We start from the raw sequence: 14,849 nt of genomic DNA on the forward strand, positions 1-14,849 counted from the left end.
AAACAGACAATGCCTGATGGGATAAGTGTGTTTCAATGTTAGTTAATTAAGAGTGCACTGGAAGCTTCCTTATAAGTGAACATGACTAATTTGATTTACTGACCTAAGTAAGGTGTATAATTTCTGCTAAGGTTTGTTATAGGTTACATCATTTGTGTATTTAATGAGGAATGAGCGTGCACAGGTAAATCTAATTCACCTAGACATATGTATTTCTAAATATATTTACATGTTTACATGTTTCTGTCAACCTGCAGTTCCTCTGTAGCAAAATATCCATTGCTAACTTGATCATGCTAGCCTTCCTCATTTTGGCAATAGCTAAAGTATATCTAACATTTGTGCATTACTTACGCTTAGCCATGATAGATAGATAGATAGATAGGATTATCTATCTATCTATCTATCTTCAGAAATGTGAATTTTATAAAAGATAACACAACATTTCAGTAAGCAAGCAAATATAAAACACCTTCTATTACAATCATGTAGCCATATTTCACTAGTGTTTCATGAAGTTGTACATTTTTGCTGATTTCTGTGCAATAACCTCTGACATTAATGTGCATAGATTTCTTATAAGTGTGTCATAACATCACTGGAGCGCATGCAGAGATTGGTGTGTTTATACCCCAAACGTAAGCAGGGAAAGATGCATGCATGCAAAAAACAAAAAGCAGATTTAACTGCATATGTTAAGCTGGAGGAATCTCAAAATGCGTCCAGGTGTACATCACTGGCATATGCTCCAGGTTTACGTCAGGAGTAACAATTATGTATATTTGTCCACCAGGATAAGGTAGAGAAAGCGCTTACATGGAAATGTGGCTTCACAGTGTTGGTGGTAAATGTGACATTTCCCTCTTTGTAAACAATACAATAATGTAATCAAGTGCCCTGAAATGCGACAGTTGCATTTACTGTATAAAATATACAAACACAAATACAATTTTATTTCAATAAGATACAAACATCTGTTGTTTTTCCCTTTAAGAGTTAAATAGGAATCTTCTTTCAGCAGCTGTACAAATGGAATATTAATTAATGTGAACAGCCACAACTTCATTTTATATAGCAGCCACACTAATGAATGCAGTACTATCAGCTAACGGGGTCAATCTGCAATTAGCCAATCAGAAGGCTAGATAGTGCTGCTGATAGTCACAGGGGCAAAAGCAGGATTTGTAGAGAGGGGTTTCCACACCACACCACCAGTGGGTGTGACCAGCATGCATGGAGGTGTGGTTATAATATAAGACAGTGCTTGGCTGCTCTCCAACTCTTCCTATCCTTATAATATACATGGGAAATGCTGCATGCACTACTGTTAGGTGCACGCAGCTCTCCCCTTTTCAAGCAGAGCCGGGTGAAGTGGGGGCAGGGTCCAGCCACCTCAATTATACAGTGCTCCAGGCTTGTAGGGGGGTTTCCAGGCACTAGGAACCCCCCTCGGTTTGCCTATGAGTCATCATTGTGATTGCATCTTGTTGCACTAGCCCTCCAGTACCCACAAGAGATATGACAGGAATATATATGGCTGTGTCCAGGTCTGCTTTAATTGCACTTACCAGAACATACACTTACTGTTCCTGGACTTAAGCTTGATCATCCTTTCCCTCCTCCTTTCTGCCTCTCTATTTGTAAGAAGAGCAGAACGGGACTAAAATGTGACAAAATCTGCATATGGATATATTTTTGGTGTGCATGCACAGTAGAGAAATGCATATTTCTCACACAAAAATATTAGATGTACTGTATTTCTAACTCTACATGAGCTCCACAGTTTGTAAAGAACGCTTGTATATAAGAAGCATACATCCTACAGCAGTCAATATGTGTACTAGAAGTTCTGTGCCCAATATAAGGTCAGATATCATAGTCAAAGAAATCATTGGAGACTTCTGATATCCTTATAGTTTCCAGAAAGTTATCCCACAAGTAAACTAAAATACCTTTAAAAATATTTAAACATTTTTTTAAAATACCTCATGATAATGGCATCCACATTTCCCTTGCAGGAATTCCTTGTAGCGTCCCATAGTGATACTAAATGTATCCACTACTTCATAACCATAGAGTTTTGCCGTCTTCAGGATTAAAGTGTTTTCATCAAATAAATTTCTTACTTGTATCTGTGTAAGAAAGTTCAAATGTAATGCTGTAATGAGTTACCAGTGTTATACCACTGTCTTTAAAAAGAAAAAGATCTTGGCTTATAATGTTGCCAAATTATGTAATTCTTGCATGAATTAAAATACATTTAACAAATCATTGACACCAACAGGATATTCAGATAACTAAAACATAACTTTTATTCAAAACAGTAATAACCTGTAAAACACTAGGACATAAACCTCTCTTCCTCTGATTTTACCACATCACAGAATCTAGGGCCTGATTCATTAAGGATCCTAACTTGCGAAACTTCTTATTTCAGTCTCCTGGACAAAACCATGTTACAATGCAAGGGGTGCAAACTAGTTTTCTGTTTTGCACATAAGTTAAATACTGGCTGTTTTTTCATGTAGCACACAAATATCAACTTTAAATTTCAGTGTACAAATAAGCTATCAAGTATTTGTGTGCTACATGAAAAAACAGTCAGTATTTAACTTATGTGCAAAACAGAAAACTAGTTTGCACCCCTTGCATTGTAACATGGTTTTGTCCAGGAGACTTAAATAAGATACTTCTTCATTTAAGATCCTTTTTGAATCAGGCCACTAGAGGTCACAAAAAATAAAGCAAATAGAGCATCCCACTATAAATGGAGAGAGTCCACTAGTAGACCTATGGGCTCTTCAATGGGGGAGGGAGAGGCAGTGAGATTCTTGGGTTTTTTTTATGTAGAGAAAGGGTAACAGACATCCTAAATGTCACACAAGTAAGGAAACAGTGCACTCTTCTAATATTAACGTCCTCAAAGTATAAACTGTATTCAGCCAATTCTTATCTTTTAGGGATATCTCCGTTAAGAATAGGGTTCCACTTTCTTCCTCAATGTTTTAAGTCTTCAATTGGGTCAAAATTATGTGACTATCATTATTATTTGCTATTTATACAGTGCTGACATATTACACAGCTCTATATATCGAGGGGGTCATGACACAAACAAATAACATACAATGACATGAAATAGAAAAGGTGGCCCTGCCGACATGAGCTTACAATCTAAGAGGTGTGGGGATCAACTGATGCATAAAGTAGTAGAATAACAATTGTAGTTGCTGGTGAGGAAAGTGTGTGTGGCTATTGTAAGGCAGCAGCATTATCAGCCACAAATAATAAAGAAAAAAAAGCCTTGTATTAATAAAACTATTGTCAGCAGCTATACTGAAGAGGCTGCTAAACCTCCGTAAAACACTGTAAAGACTTAACGTTAACTATTTGTGATTTTCTGGTAAAGCCTACTCCCAGCTCATGGGCACTAAAGTGACAACTTATGTATGATAACTTGTTCCTAGGCTGGTGGTAAGGGTTATTTTCTGCAATGAGCAGGGGTATTAAATATGCAATATTTGGATGTGGCTGAGATTCATTCATCATCATCATCAGCTATTTATATAGTGCCACTAATACCGCAGCGCTGTACAGAGAACTCACTCACATCAGTCCCTGCCCCATTGGAGCTTACAGTCTAAATTCCCACACACACACACACACACACACACACACAGACAGACAGAGAGACTAAGGTCAATTTTGATAGCAGCCAATTAACCTACTAGTATGTTTTTGGAGTGTGGGAGGAAAACTGAGCACCCGGAGGAAACCCACGCAAACACGGGAAGAACATACAAACTCCACACAGATAAGGCCATGGTAGGGAATTGAACTCATGACCCCAATACTGTGAGGCAGAAGTGCTAACCACTGAGCCATCATTAATGGTGTGTTAATTATTTGGAATGATACATTGGTTTTTGTGGATAGTTTCAATCTGAAGGACTAGACTGGCTACACTTAACTTGTGAAATCATAGAATGAACAAAGTATGTCTTTCTGGAATTTATGTATCCCTAAAAATGTGATGACACTATGTTAACTAATGTGTAGATATAGATAACCTACAGTTTACTGAGATGGAAAAGTCATCACCTGCAACCATTTCATTGGGGGCAATCGTAGGGAGCAATGCCTCAGATGGAATTGCTCTGATATATTCGATGGAAAGGCACAAGACCTTGAGCAGAAGTTGCTGAAATAGGATCTCCACGTTGAGTACTTCTTAGAGAATAGTACAATAACTTGCAAACCGCTAGAGAGGGACTTTTGGTCCCATATAAGAAAATACAACATGACAACATTTCACATTGCCTGAAATTTCAGTGTTTATGTACCAGAAACACCACAGATCACATATATAACAGATCACAGTTTTGTGAGATTAGCTGGTTCATATTATTTTCTCTGATGCATCAATTCAACGCACTTGGATTTGCACTAGAGGTTCAGATCTGAAAACTGTTGGACATCCTATATTTCTTTGAAGGTTCAGGTGCTATTTCATATGTATACTAGTTAAGCAGCTAAAATTATACCATTTATTTGATATCAGTTTAAACTTTGAAATGTAATTCATGGGGTTGGGAGCAAATAGTTACTGTACTGCAGTTTTTTTTAAATTTAACAGATTAATCAAAACATTACATTTTATGAGCACTTTTGACTAATGTCTTGTAAAATCTAAGGCAATTATGTTTTACAAAGTATCATGTTTCAGTCATAGAGGAACTTACACATAAATACACATGCACTCATACAAATACTGATACTAGTCAGACAATTCAGTTGAGAAAACAAGGATTTTACTTTGATCGACTAGGGACTTTCCACCATGTATATATCTACTCACAATATTTCTGGGTCAGCACCAATTACATTTATCTGTACAATATGAAATACATCGGATTAATGATAATAAGCTTTGCGCATGACACCCAAGTACCATTTTCAAGTAAGCTTACACATCTAGAATCCATTAATGAAGCTATGACACTATGACACTTGTGGTTTATATCTTAAAGCTGTTAAGCTTTATTAACTCATGCATAGGTCAGTCAATAGGGGGTGTTTAGATATGGGTATATTACACATTCACTGCAAAGTGGACACTGTTTTCCGTATGCAACCATGAAACTCTGACTAATCCTGTGTGACTGGCTAAAGTCTGGTTGGTATTAAAACCACTGTTTAAGGGTGGTATTTACACAAGTACCCCTGCATGGTAAACACATTATGATGGGATGAGGCAGGAAAAAATTCATTGATACTCTCTGTCTGTATCCAGGGCCATCTTTTCCATTGGGCATGATGGGCAGCTGCCCGGGGGCCCCACGGGCTAGGGGGCCCCATAGGCACGGCTCTTAATGAGAATAAATAATCCTGCAAAAAAAACCTTCAAGGGTCACTGAGCAAGTACATCTATCTATCTCTATCTCTATATATCTTTATCTGTATCTGTAAACATCTATATATCTATATCTATTTCTAGGGGCCCCGGTGCACTGCTTTGCCCGGGGGCCCATAATGTTGTTAAGATGGCCCTGTCTGTATGAATTACCCAGTATAGTTTTATTGCGGTTTGTTCCCAATTCTAAAGTGCTACGGAATTTGTTGGCGCTATATAAATAAATGTTGATGATGACTGAATGTATTTTATATTGCACTTTATTGACATATCAAGGGTAGTATTTTTGTTTGTGATTTTTGTTTTGTTACAATTCATGTGCACAATATATAAAAACTAATTTAGTGGTCACAAAATGATATTTTAACATTTAGTTAGTTTTAGCTAGCATTTATGGGTATCCAATATATAAAGAATCAGTTCAGCTATGTGTTTCAGGTCTTTTTAATTTAGTGAAGTTTTATGCATCTGATAAAATGTGACTTGGATTTGTATTGTATTGGTACATTTGATTAATTCAAGAAGTTAACTTTAAGTTAGCCACTCTAATGCTACTCTTTGATATAGGATCTACTCTGCTTAACCTTAGGCTGTGCATTTTAATGGCTGTGTTGTGTTCAATGGCTAGAAGTATTTGCATTCTCACATAACTTAATGATTGTGTGGTCTATCTGATTCATAATTATATATATAATGATATCAATTCAGCAATATTTACTTCACATAATTACCAATTTAAATCTAAGTATTTTACATATTAGAGTCTTTAGTTTCTAAAGGTTGTTTTAATTTACATACACACAAATATTGCATTTCTTAAGTGGGGCATGACAATTCTTGTTTAGCAATTCAATGAGTACCTACATAAGAGAATTTGTTTTAGAAAACAAAATTGAGATATAAAAAGGGCTACGTACAATATTTATTATATATTACATAAATATATGTTGTAACAGGAATTACTTTACAGTCTTAAACAAAGTTACAAATGGTGTTGGTTATTTACAGTCATCAAACCCGAATGTCCTAAAACCTATGGTTCACTGCAAGTTAATGTTTTATGTGCAGAAACCTGATATGTGTATGAGCAGTAAGAATAAGCATATCAATCAGATTGACCTCACATGTCACATAGCTCAGAATTTTGTACTATAAATATTGCTGCCATGATGTTAAGATCAGCAAGTATCAAAGCAGGATACACACAATTGTTTAATATATATTCACCATAATATAGCCCTTTGTGATGCTATCTTTGCTCAGTATACAGTGTCTGCATGGGTTAGCTCCAATGAGTATATGTTTAGTAACTAACCCAAAAATATAATATGATGCTTATCTAATGCCATGTCGTGTTACAGAGAGGAGCAGGATGCAGGGTTTAAACTGATGCAATTCACCACAAAGGAGACATATTTTGTGTGTTTACAGTGCGGTTGTTTGGTCATATTGAGCAGACAGTGTCGGGAATGTGTTTGCTACTCACCCTGGATGTGTTATGTGAGCATTTCTGCGTCCACATGGATCACAGCCAGTATTGCACATATGGGGTGAGTTGTAAGGGTATAAAACGTAAGCTGCGCTACATACAGGGATTATCTCAGTCTTGGTTTGATGGCTCTACTGTCAAATGTTAACCCTTTCAAGAGTCTGTATTTGAATTGAGACTTTTATACAAATGCAGGATAGCTTGTCTAGTGTTTGGATTCTGTACTCTAAGGTTTAGCATGTGGTTTAGATTACTACTGACTTGTAAAGCAGACGTACATTTTACATTGAAATATACAAAAACATATGAAAATCATGATGATGTATACCACATGGATTAAGACTACCTCATGGCTTGTATTATCCACAGCACAAAGAAGATTTGCAGCAAAATTTTAGTAATGGAGATGTTTGGGTGAAATGTTGGTGGTCTGAATAATATATTATGCATTTTAGTAAGATCTCATTTGGAGGTTAATTTATAATACATATTAATATACATATTATATGCAGTTGTAATAATCAGATAGGATATAATACATATTACATATACTTTGAGAAGCCAAATTGATTAGAATTTCCAAAAGTTGAAATTACATTATGTCCATATATTATCTGGTTTAAATACTTTACAATTATTGCTCTCTTTTCTTTTATTGAAAGTAAAATGTTATTAAGTTTATTAGGTATAGGGATAAGAAATGAAAGTCCAAGAGAACAATGATCTTGTAAATACTGATGTGAAAATCAGTGAAACAACAGGACCATAAACAAAACATATCCCCAAGCCAGGTTATGGGGAACCAACAGGGGGGAGGGGGGGAGGATTAAGCACAATAAAGAAAAGAAAGGGTATAACCGCCGGGAAGGGAGTATTATCATTTACGGTATGGGGGACCACAGGCAGGAAGGTAAGAAAAGATAGAAGGGCCAGGGGATAGGAGAGGAAAAGGAACGCCACCAAAGAAGTGAGGTAAGAAGTTGATTATCTGTAGGGAGTGTTCAAGCAAAGGTCAGAGGGGGCTTTATGTTATAGAAAGTTGTCCATGGAGACAATACAGCTCTGACAGCGGAAGGAGTGTTATATATGGTGGCTGTGATGCTTTCCATCTAATATGTGAACCATATATTTTGTATAGTTGCGGAGATTGAAAGTGGGGAGGTGTTTTTCCAGTGGACAGCTATTAGGCAGGTTTCCACATTCAGAATGTGCCAGATCAATTTCTGTGTGGGGCGAGGGGTGTCAGGGATAGTTCTTGCCAAAAGCATGTATAGAGCAGAGTCAGGTATATGGACTTCATTGATCAAGTGCATTTCCTCCCAATATGAACTTATTTTCGGACAATCCCACAAGCTCTCCAACAAAGGTCAGTTGAAGCAGGGTAAATCTATCAGATGCAGGTGGGCACCCAGTACCATCTAGAGAAGATCTTATATGGATTTGCTCGTATCCAAACAAAGATGAACTTAATTTTGGTCCATTACTTTAAATCCAGGGTCTCCCCCGTGTCCCGCTCCCAAGCCAACTCATGAGGATCCTTGGGGGACTGATTGTGTGATAGCAGTAGCTGATAAGTAGTGAAGATAAGACCCTTTGATGAAGGGGAGCCACGGCAGAGAGCTTCCAGCTGTGAATATTGTTTGGAGGGAAGTGTGAGTTTAAGGATGTTGAAATAATGCTGAATCTGAAGGTATTGGTAAAAAACTCAATTAGGGAAAGCCAGTGTTATGCTGAGGGCAGAGAATGTAGGGAAAAAGCGCACTGGAGCCAGATCCTATATAAATAGAAGATTATGACGTGCCCAGTTTTGAAAGAGGCGATGGTCTTACCCCAGCGAGAATGCAGCTGAGTTCCATAGAGGAACTAGCCAGGAGTAACTGGAGCGTAATTGGTGTGTCCACATGGCGTGATCCCAGATAGTCAAGGAAAATTAGACTGTGGGAATGAGGTTGAGCACCTTGGGTCATTGGGTACATCCAAAAAAGGGAATATGGAGAACAGAAGTGTAGGCGATCAGATTCAATGTGCCCATATTCGTTGGTGTGATGGGGAGTGTCACAATACACATTGTGAAAGGTGTGTAGCCTGATAATATTTTTCTAAGTGAGATATACCTAGGCCTCCACATGTTTGGTGTATAGAGAGGGTCTGCCAGACATAAAATATCTAGGAAGGATATTCATCTTAAAGGATGCTATATGGCCAAATCAGGAAATTATGAGTTTACTGATTTAGCGGGTAAGCTTCCAGCCTTAGCCACTTAGCTGGACAGTCCATTTGAATAAACTATAGCAACAGAGAAAGCAGACATCATACCAAGCAACACAAAGTCAGTGTAAGACAGGAGGGGAGACAGAAGAAGAGCGTTGTGAAAGGAAGATAAGTCTTGCAGCCGCATTGCGTATAGAATGAAGGGGGACAATGTGGGAGCAAGGGAGGAAAGTGAGGTTGAGGTTACAGTAATCAAGGCGGGAAATCAGTGCATGGATAATGGTTTTGTTTGGTGACATCCTAAGATAGGAAGTGCCAGATAAAGGCGATGTTGCATAGTTGGAAGCGACAAGATTGGCAAGAGAGGGAGAAGTTGAGGGTGACACCCAGGCAGCAGAGTTGGGGAACAGAAGAGATGGTGGTGTGGTTGACAGTGATAGAAAGATCAAAGTGGGAAGAAGATTTGGAGTTCAGTTTTGGAAATGTTGATTTTAAGAAAACTTGAGGACATCCAAGAGGCTTTGGCACAAAGGCAGTGAGACACACGAGAGAGGAGGGGGGGGGGAGATCAGGAGAAGAGATGTAGCGTTAAATGTCATTGGCGTAAAGGTAATACTGGAGACCAAAGGAAGTGATGAGATTACTCAGGGAGGTAGTGTACAGCAAAAAGAGTAGAGGGCTAAGGACAGAGCCCTGAGAGACTCCTACAGGGAGGGCAGAGGGGAATGAGGATGAATCAGAAGTAGAAACAGAGAAGAAACAGTTGGCAAGGTATGAGGAGAACCAAGTGAAGACAGAGCCAGAGAGGCCAAGAGAAAGAAGGGTCTGCAACAGGAGGAAGTGGTCCATGGCGTCAAAGGCCGCAGAGAGGTCCTGTCACTCACCGGACTGTGAGTGCTTCTTCCCGGACTATTAGGAACCGTGGACGTCCTCTATCCTGAGGGACTGCGCATGCGCAGCCCTTTCCAAACCTTCAGTGTATGTTCCTTTAACTTAATTGGCAGATCAGGCAACCTCCCTATATTAAGCACCTGTGGTCAACACCACGTTGCCTGATCTTGGAGTCTCATTCCCCATGAGTCTCTGAAGGTGTTCCTGTGTTTCCTCGTTTATTCAGCCCAGCTGATTCCTGTGGTTTCCAAACCACTTCTACCTCTGTGGTTTCCAAACCACTTCTGCTACTGTGGTTCCCATACCACTTCTACCATCTACTGTATCATCGTGACTGTGAGCTGATTCCTATCCGCTGCCTCCGTGCACTACAGTCTTCTAATCACTTCAACTCTACCATGTATCATTGGGACTGTTAGCTGATGCCTATCCGCTGCCTCCGTGCATTACAGGCTTCAACCACATCCACTCACCTGTTCATGATTGTGACTGCCAGCTGATTCCTATCCGCTGCCTCCGTGCACTACAGTCTTCAACCTGCAACTCGTCTGTGTTTCATCATCGTGACTGCTAGCTGATTCCTATCCGCTGCCTCCGTGCACTACAGTCTTCAACCTGCAACTCGTCTGTGTTTCATCATCGTGACTGCTAGCTGATTCCTATCCGCTGCCTCCGTGCACTACAGTCTTCAACCTGCAACCCGTCTGTGTTTCATCGTGACTGTTTGGCTGATTCCTATCCGCTGCCTCTGTGCGCTTCAGTCTTCAGTCCTTGTCAACGCTCCCGTGTTTCCTTGAGTCTGCCTCCACTATTGCTACCCGCTACTCTCCGTGATCATCTGTTCCAGTTCAACTCTGCTCCGGTGTCCCATCGTTACTGCACCTGCTGGTTGCTATTGGTTACCTCCGTGTTCCCGCAGAGACCCGCTGCTGTTACTTCTCAGCGCTACTCATCCATCTACTGCTGATCCGCTCTCCACGCCTTCCTGTGTTCCCTGCTGGTCTACCTACCTGTGCGCTGCACCTGCTAGACCCCTGCTTCACCCATCCAGGGCCTTGTATCCTGCTGGCCTCCTGCCCTTCAGGTATCTCTGCACTCCTGTCTGACTGCCTTCTCCTGAACCACGGTATGCCTACTTCCCATTGACTGTGCTGTGTATTGCATACCTTGCTGGACTGTGTTGGTTCTCCTCTGGGGTGTACTATCCGCTGAGTCTATTGCCATCATTGACTGTGTTGGTTCTCCTCTGGAGTGTACTATCTGCTGACTCTACTGCCATCATTGACTGTGTTATCTCATGCCGGATTGCTTCAAGAGACTTTCTATATTGGCAGTGTTGTTCAGTCATTTATACATTTATATTGTGCATATTACTGTGGATCAAAGTCAAGGTGCCCGTGTATATATTGTGTTGCAGTCTCTCCCCGTGCACCTCCTCACATATATATTCAGTAGTACAACTTGCTAGTGGCAGACCACTGACTCCTGTTTACAGTTTCACCTGTTCCAGTATCCTCTCACATAGCAGTGGTACAACTTGCTAACGCAGACCACTGACTCCCCAGATACCTCCACTTGGATTCCATTCCTTCACTCAGACAGCGGTACAACTTGCTATCCGCAGACCGCTGACTCTCATCACCTCCTCGTTTCTGTTGGACATTCCTCCTCACTATAGCAGTGGTACAACTTGCTACCGCAGACCACTGACTACCTTCACGTGTCCTTTGTCCATACAGTTCCTCGTGTATTACTACCTCCATATTGCCAGTGCTGCTAGTCATAGACTTTCCTGAGCATCTCATCATCTGCTATTTCCTGTTCCGTGATCACCCTGCTACCAGAGTACCATATTACCACCTATACTGCTCTGGTAAGCCTATCACCTGGTGATCCCTGGGTAAAGACTCCTAGTGCCCGTGACAGTAAGATCAGGCCATGACAGACCCAGATACGGAACCTACTGCTAAAGAGATGCTGCAGCATCTGGTCAGCCGTGTGGAGCAACAGGATGCTCGCCAACAGCTGTTACTTCAATGTTACCAATCGTTAACCTCCCAAGGAACATCTGGACAGACTGTTACAGCTAGTATTGAAGCTCCTGTGCTTTCCTCCGTTTCCCCAGTGCCATCCCAGGTGTCTACAGCTCCTACGCTTCACCTGCCTACTCCGTCAAAATATGACGGGGACCCCAAAACTTGTAGAGGTTTCCTTAACCAATGTTCAGTCCATTTTGAACTCCAACCTCAAAATTTTTCTACCCATCGTTCCAGAGTGGCCTATCTTATCTCATTGTTTTCTGGACAAGCCCTGGCTTGGGCCTCCCCTCTGTGGGAAAGAAACGATCCAATTCTACAAGATAGTGCCAAATTCATTTCCACGTTCCGAAGTGTGTTCGATGAACCAGGTCGTGTGACCTCCGCTGCTTCCAGCATTCTTCGTTTGCGACAAGGCTCCCATACAGTAGGACAGTATGTCATTCAATTTAGGATCTTAGCCTCTGAACTTCAGTGGAACACTGAAGCATTAGTTGCCGCCTTCTGGCAGGGGCTCTCCGATAAAATTAAAGATGCACTGACTACCCAAGAGCTTCCTTCGTCACTAGAAGATTTGATCTCTCTTTGCCATCGTGTAGACATGAGATTTCGTGAAAGAGAATCTGAGAAAACAACTTCTGCTAAAGCACCTCTTCGTTTAAACCCTCAATTTCGTCCAGTTTCACCTTCTGTGATTCCCATGGAGATAGGACGTTCCAAATTATCTTTAGAAGAGAGGAAACGAAGAGTAAAGAATAGACTCTGTATCTATTGTGCTGATTCCACACATATGCTCAGTTCTTGCCCTAAGAAATCGGGAAATGCCAGGCCCTAACTAGTTCTGGAGAGGTGAAGTTAGGGTCCCTGGAGTCCTCTCCATTGTCTATGAAATCTAAAGTTTGCGCTTTCGATGTTACGATTTCCTTTGCTACCAAATCCTTTGAGTCACAGGCATTGATTGATTCCGGAGCAGCAGGAAATTTCATTTCTAAATCACTAGTGAATCAATGGTCCCTACCAGTGATCACTTTAAAAACACCCATTACTGTGACGGCTATAGATGGATCACGTCTCATCAATGGTCTCATCACCCAGAGTACGTCTCCAGTAACCCTTCAGATTGGTGTACTACACCATGAAGAAATTTCGTTTTTAATTCTTCCTGTTACGACAAGTCCGATTGTCTTAGGCCTTCCATGGCTTCAATGTCACTCTCCCCAGATTGACTGGCGCACCCCTCAAGTTACGTCTTGGGGGCCTGAATGTCACCATCGTTGTCTCTCTCAAGTTATTCCTCTTAAAGTACAGCAATCTTCCATCTCAGCTTCCTCCCCGGGACTCCCTCCTCAGTATGCTTCATTTGCCGATGTGTTTGATAAAGCTCAGTCTGAACGTCTTCCTCCTCATCGTTCTTGGGATTGTCCGATCGACCTTCTACCTGGCAAGACTCCTCCCAGGGGTCGGGTCTATCCTCTCTCGTTACCTGAAACTCAAGCCACATCTGAGTACATACAGGAGAATCTCCAGCGTGGGTTCATTCGACCTTCCACCTCTCCCGCTGGAGCTGGGTTCTTCTTCGTCAAAAAGAAGGATGGATCATTACGCCCTTGTATAGATTTTCGTGGACTCAACGCCATTACTATCAAGAATCGGTATCCCATTCCGCTGATCACTGAGCTATTTGATCGCATCAAGGGAGCTCGGATATTTACTAAGTTGGATCTTCGTGGTGCCTACAATTTAATTAGAATCCGTTCCGGTGACGAATGGAAGACCGCGTTTAACACCAGAGATGGGCATTACGAATATTTAGTAATGCCCTTCGGGCTGTGTAATGCCCCCGCGGTTTTCCAGGGTTTCATCAATGAGATCTTTCGGGACTTATTATATGTATGTGTCGTTGTCTACCTGGACGACATATTGATCTTCTCACAGGACCTGCCTTCTCATCACCAACATGTGGCAGAGGTCCTCTCCAGACTACGGAAAAACTCGTTGTTCTGTAAATTGGAAAAATGTTCATTCGAGTTACCCCAGATTCCATTCTTGGGGTATATAGTTTCCGGAGTTGGCCTGAAGATGGATCCAGACAAAGTAAATGCTGTACTACATTGGCCTCAGCCAACTACTCTTCGTGCCATCCAGCGTTTTTTAGGTTTTGCCAATTACTATAGACGCTTCATTCAAGACTTCTCATCCATTGCATCTCCCATTGTGGCCTTAACTCGGAAAGGGGCTAATACTAAGCAATGGTCATCTGAGGCTCTCCAAGCCTTTCAAATCCTCAAAGAGTCCTTCTCGTCTGCTCCCATTCTGCGACAACCTGATGTGACACTCCCCTTCTTCCTAGAAGTAGATGCCTCTAATGTGGGCTTAGGAGCTATTCTCTCCCAACGCTCGGAGCAACAAAAATTACATCCTTGTGCCTTCTACTCTCGGGGTCTTCTGCCCGCAGAGAAAAACTATACTATCGGGGACAAGGAGTTGCTGGCCATCAAAGCTGCATTAGAGGAATGGAGATACTTGTTGGAAGGAGCTCGCCATCCGGTGACGATCTTCACGGATCATAAGAACTTGTCATATTTGCAATCTGCTCAATGCTTGAACCCTCGTCAAGCAAGATGGTCTCTTTTCTTTTCCCGTTTTGAATTAATTATAACCTTCAAACCAGCTGCTAAGAACAAGAAAGCTGACGCTCTATCTCGAGCTTTTGTGACGTCCTCTGATGTAGAAGAGGTTCCCAACCATGCTATTCTAGACCCCAAATGTATTTCTCTGGCTGCTTCATCCACCAAAATGCTACCATTTGGGA

General features: G+C 41.2%; 1 protein-coding gene across 1 annotated transcript in view; it reads right to left on the bottom strand.

Moving 5' to 3' along the window:
- CPED1 (cadherin like and PC-esterase domain containing 1) overlaps positions 1–14,849 on the bottom strand; it is a 270,907-nt gene that overhangs the window by 11,384 nt on the left and 244,674 nt on the right. The window contains exon 21 of the mRNA XM_075208962.1: positions 1,986–2,132. Within this exon, the coding sequence (XP_075065063.1) occupies positions 1,986–2,132 (147 nt within the window). The remainder of the gene's footprint in view (positions 1–1,985; positions 2,133–14,849) is intronic.

This window comes from Mixophyes fleayi, chromosome 4 (assembly GCF_038048845.1).
Source record: "Mixophyes fleayi isolate aMixFle1 chromosome 4, aMixFle1.hap1, whole genome shotgun sequence".
Lineage (NCBI taxonomy): Eukaryota > Metazoa > Chordata > Amphibia > Anura > Limnodynastidae > Mixophyes > Mixophyes fleayi.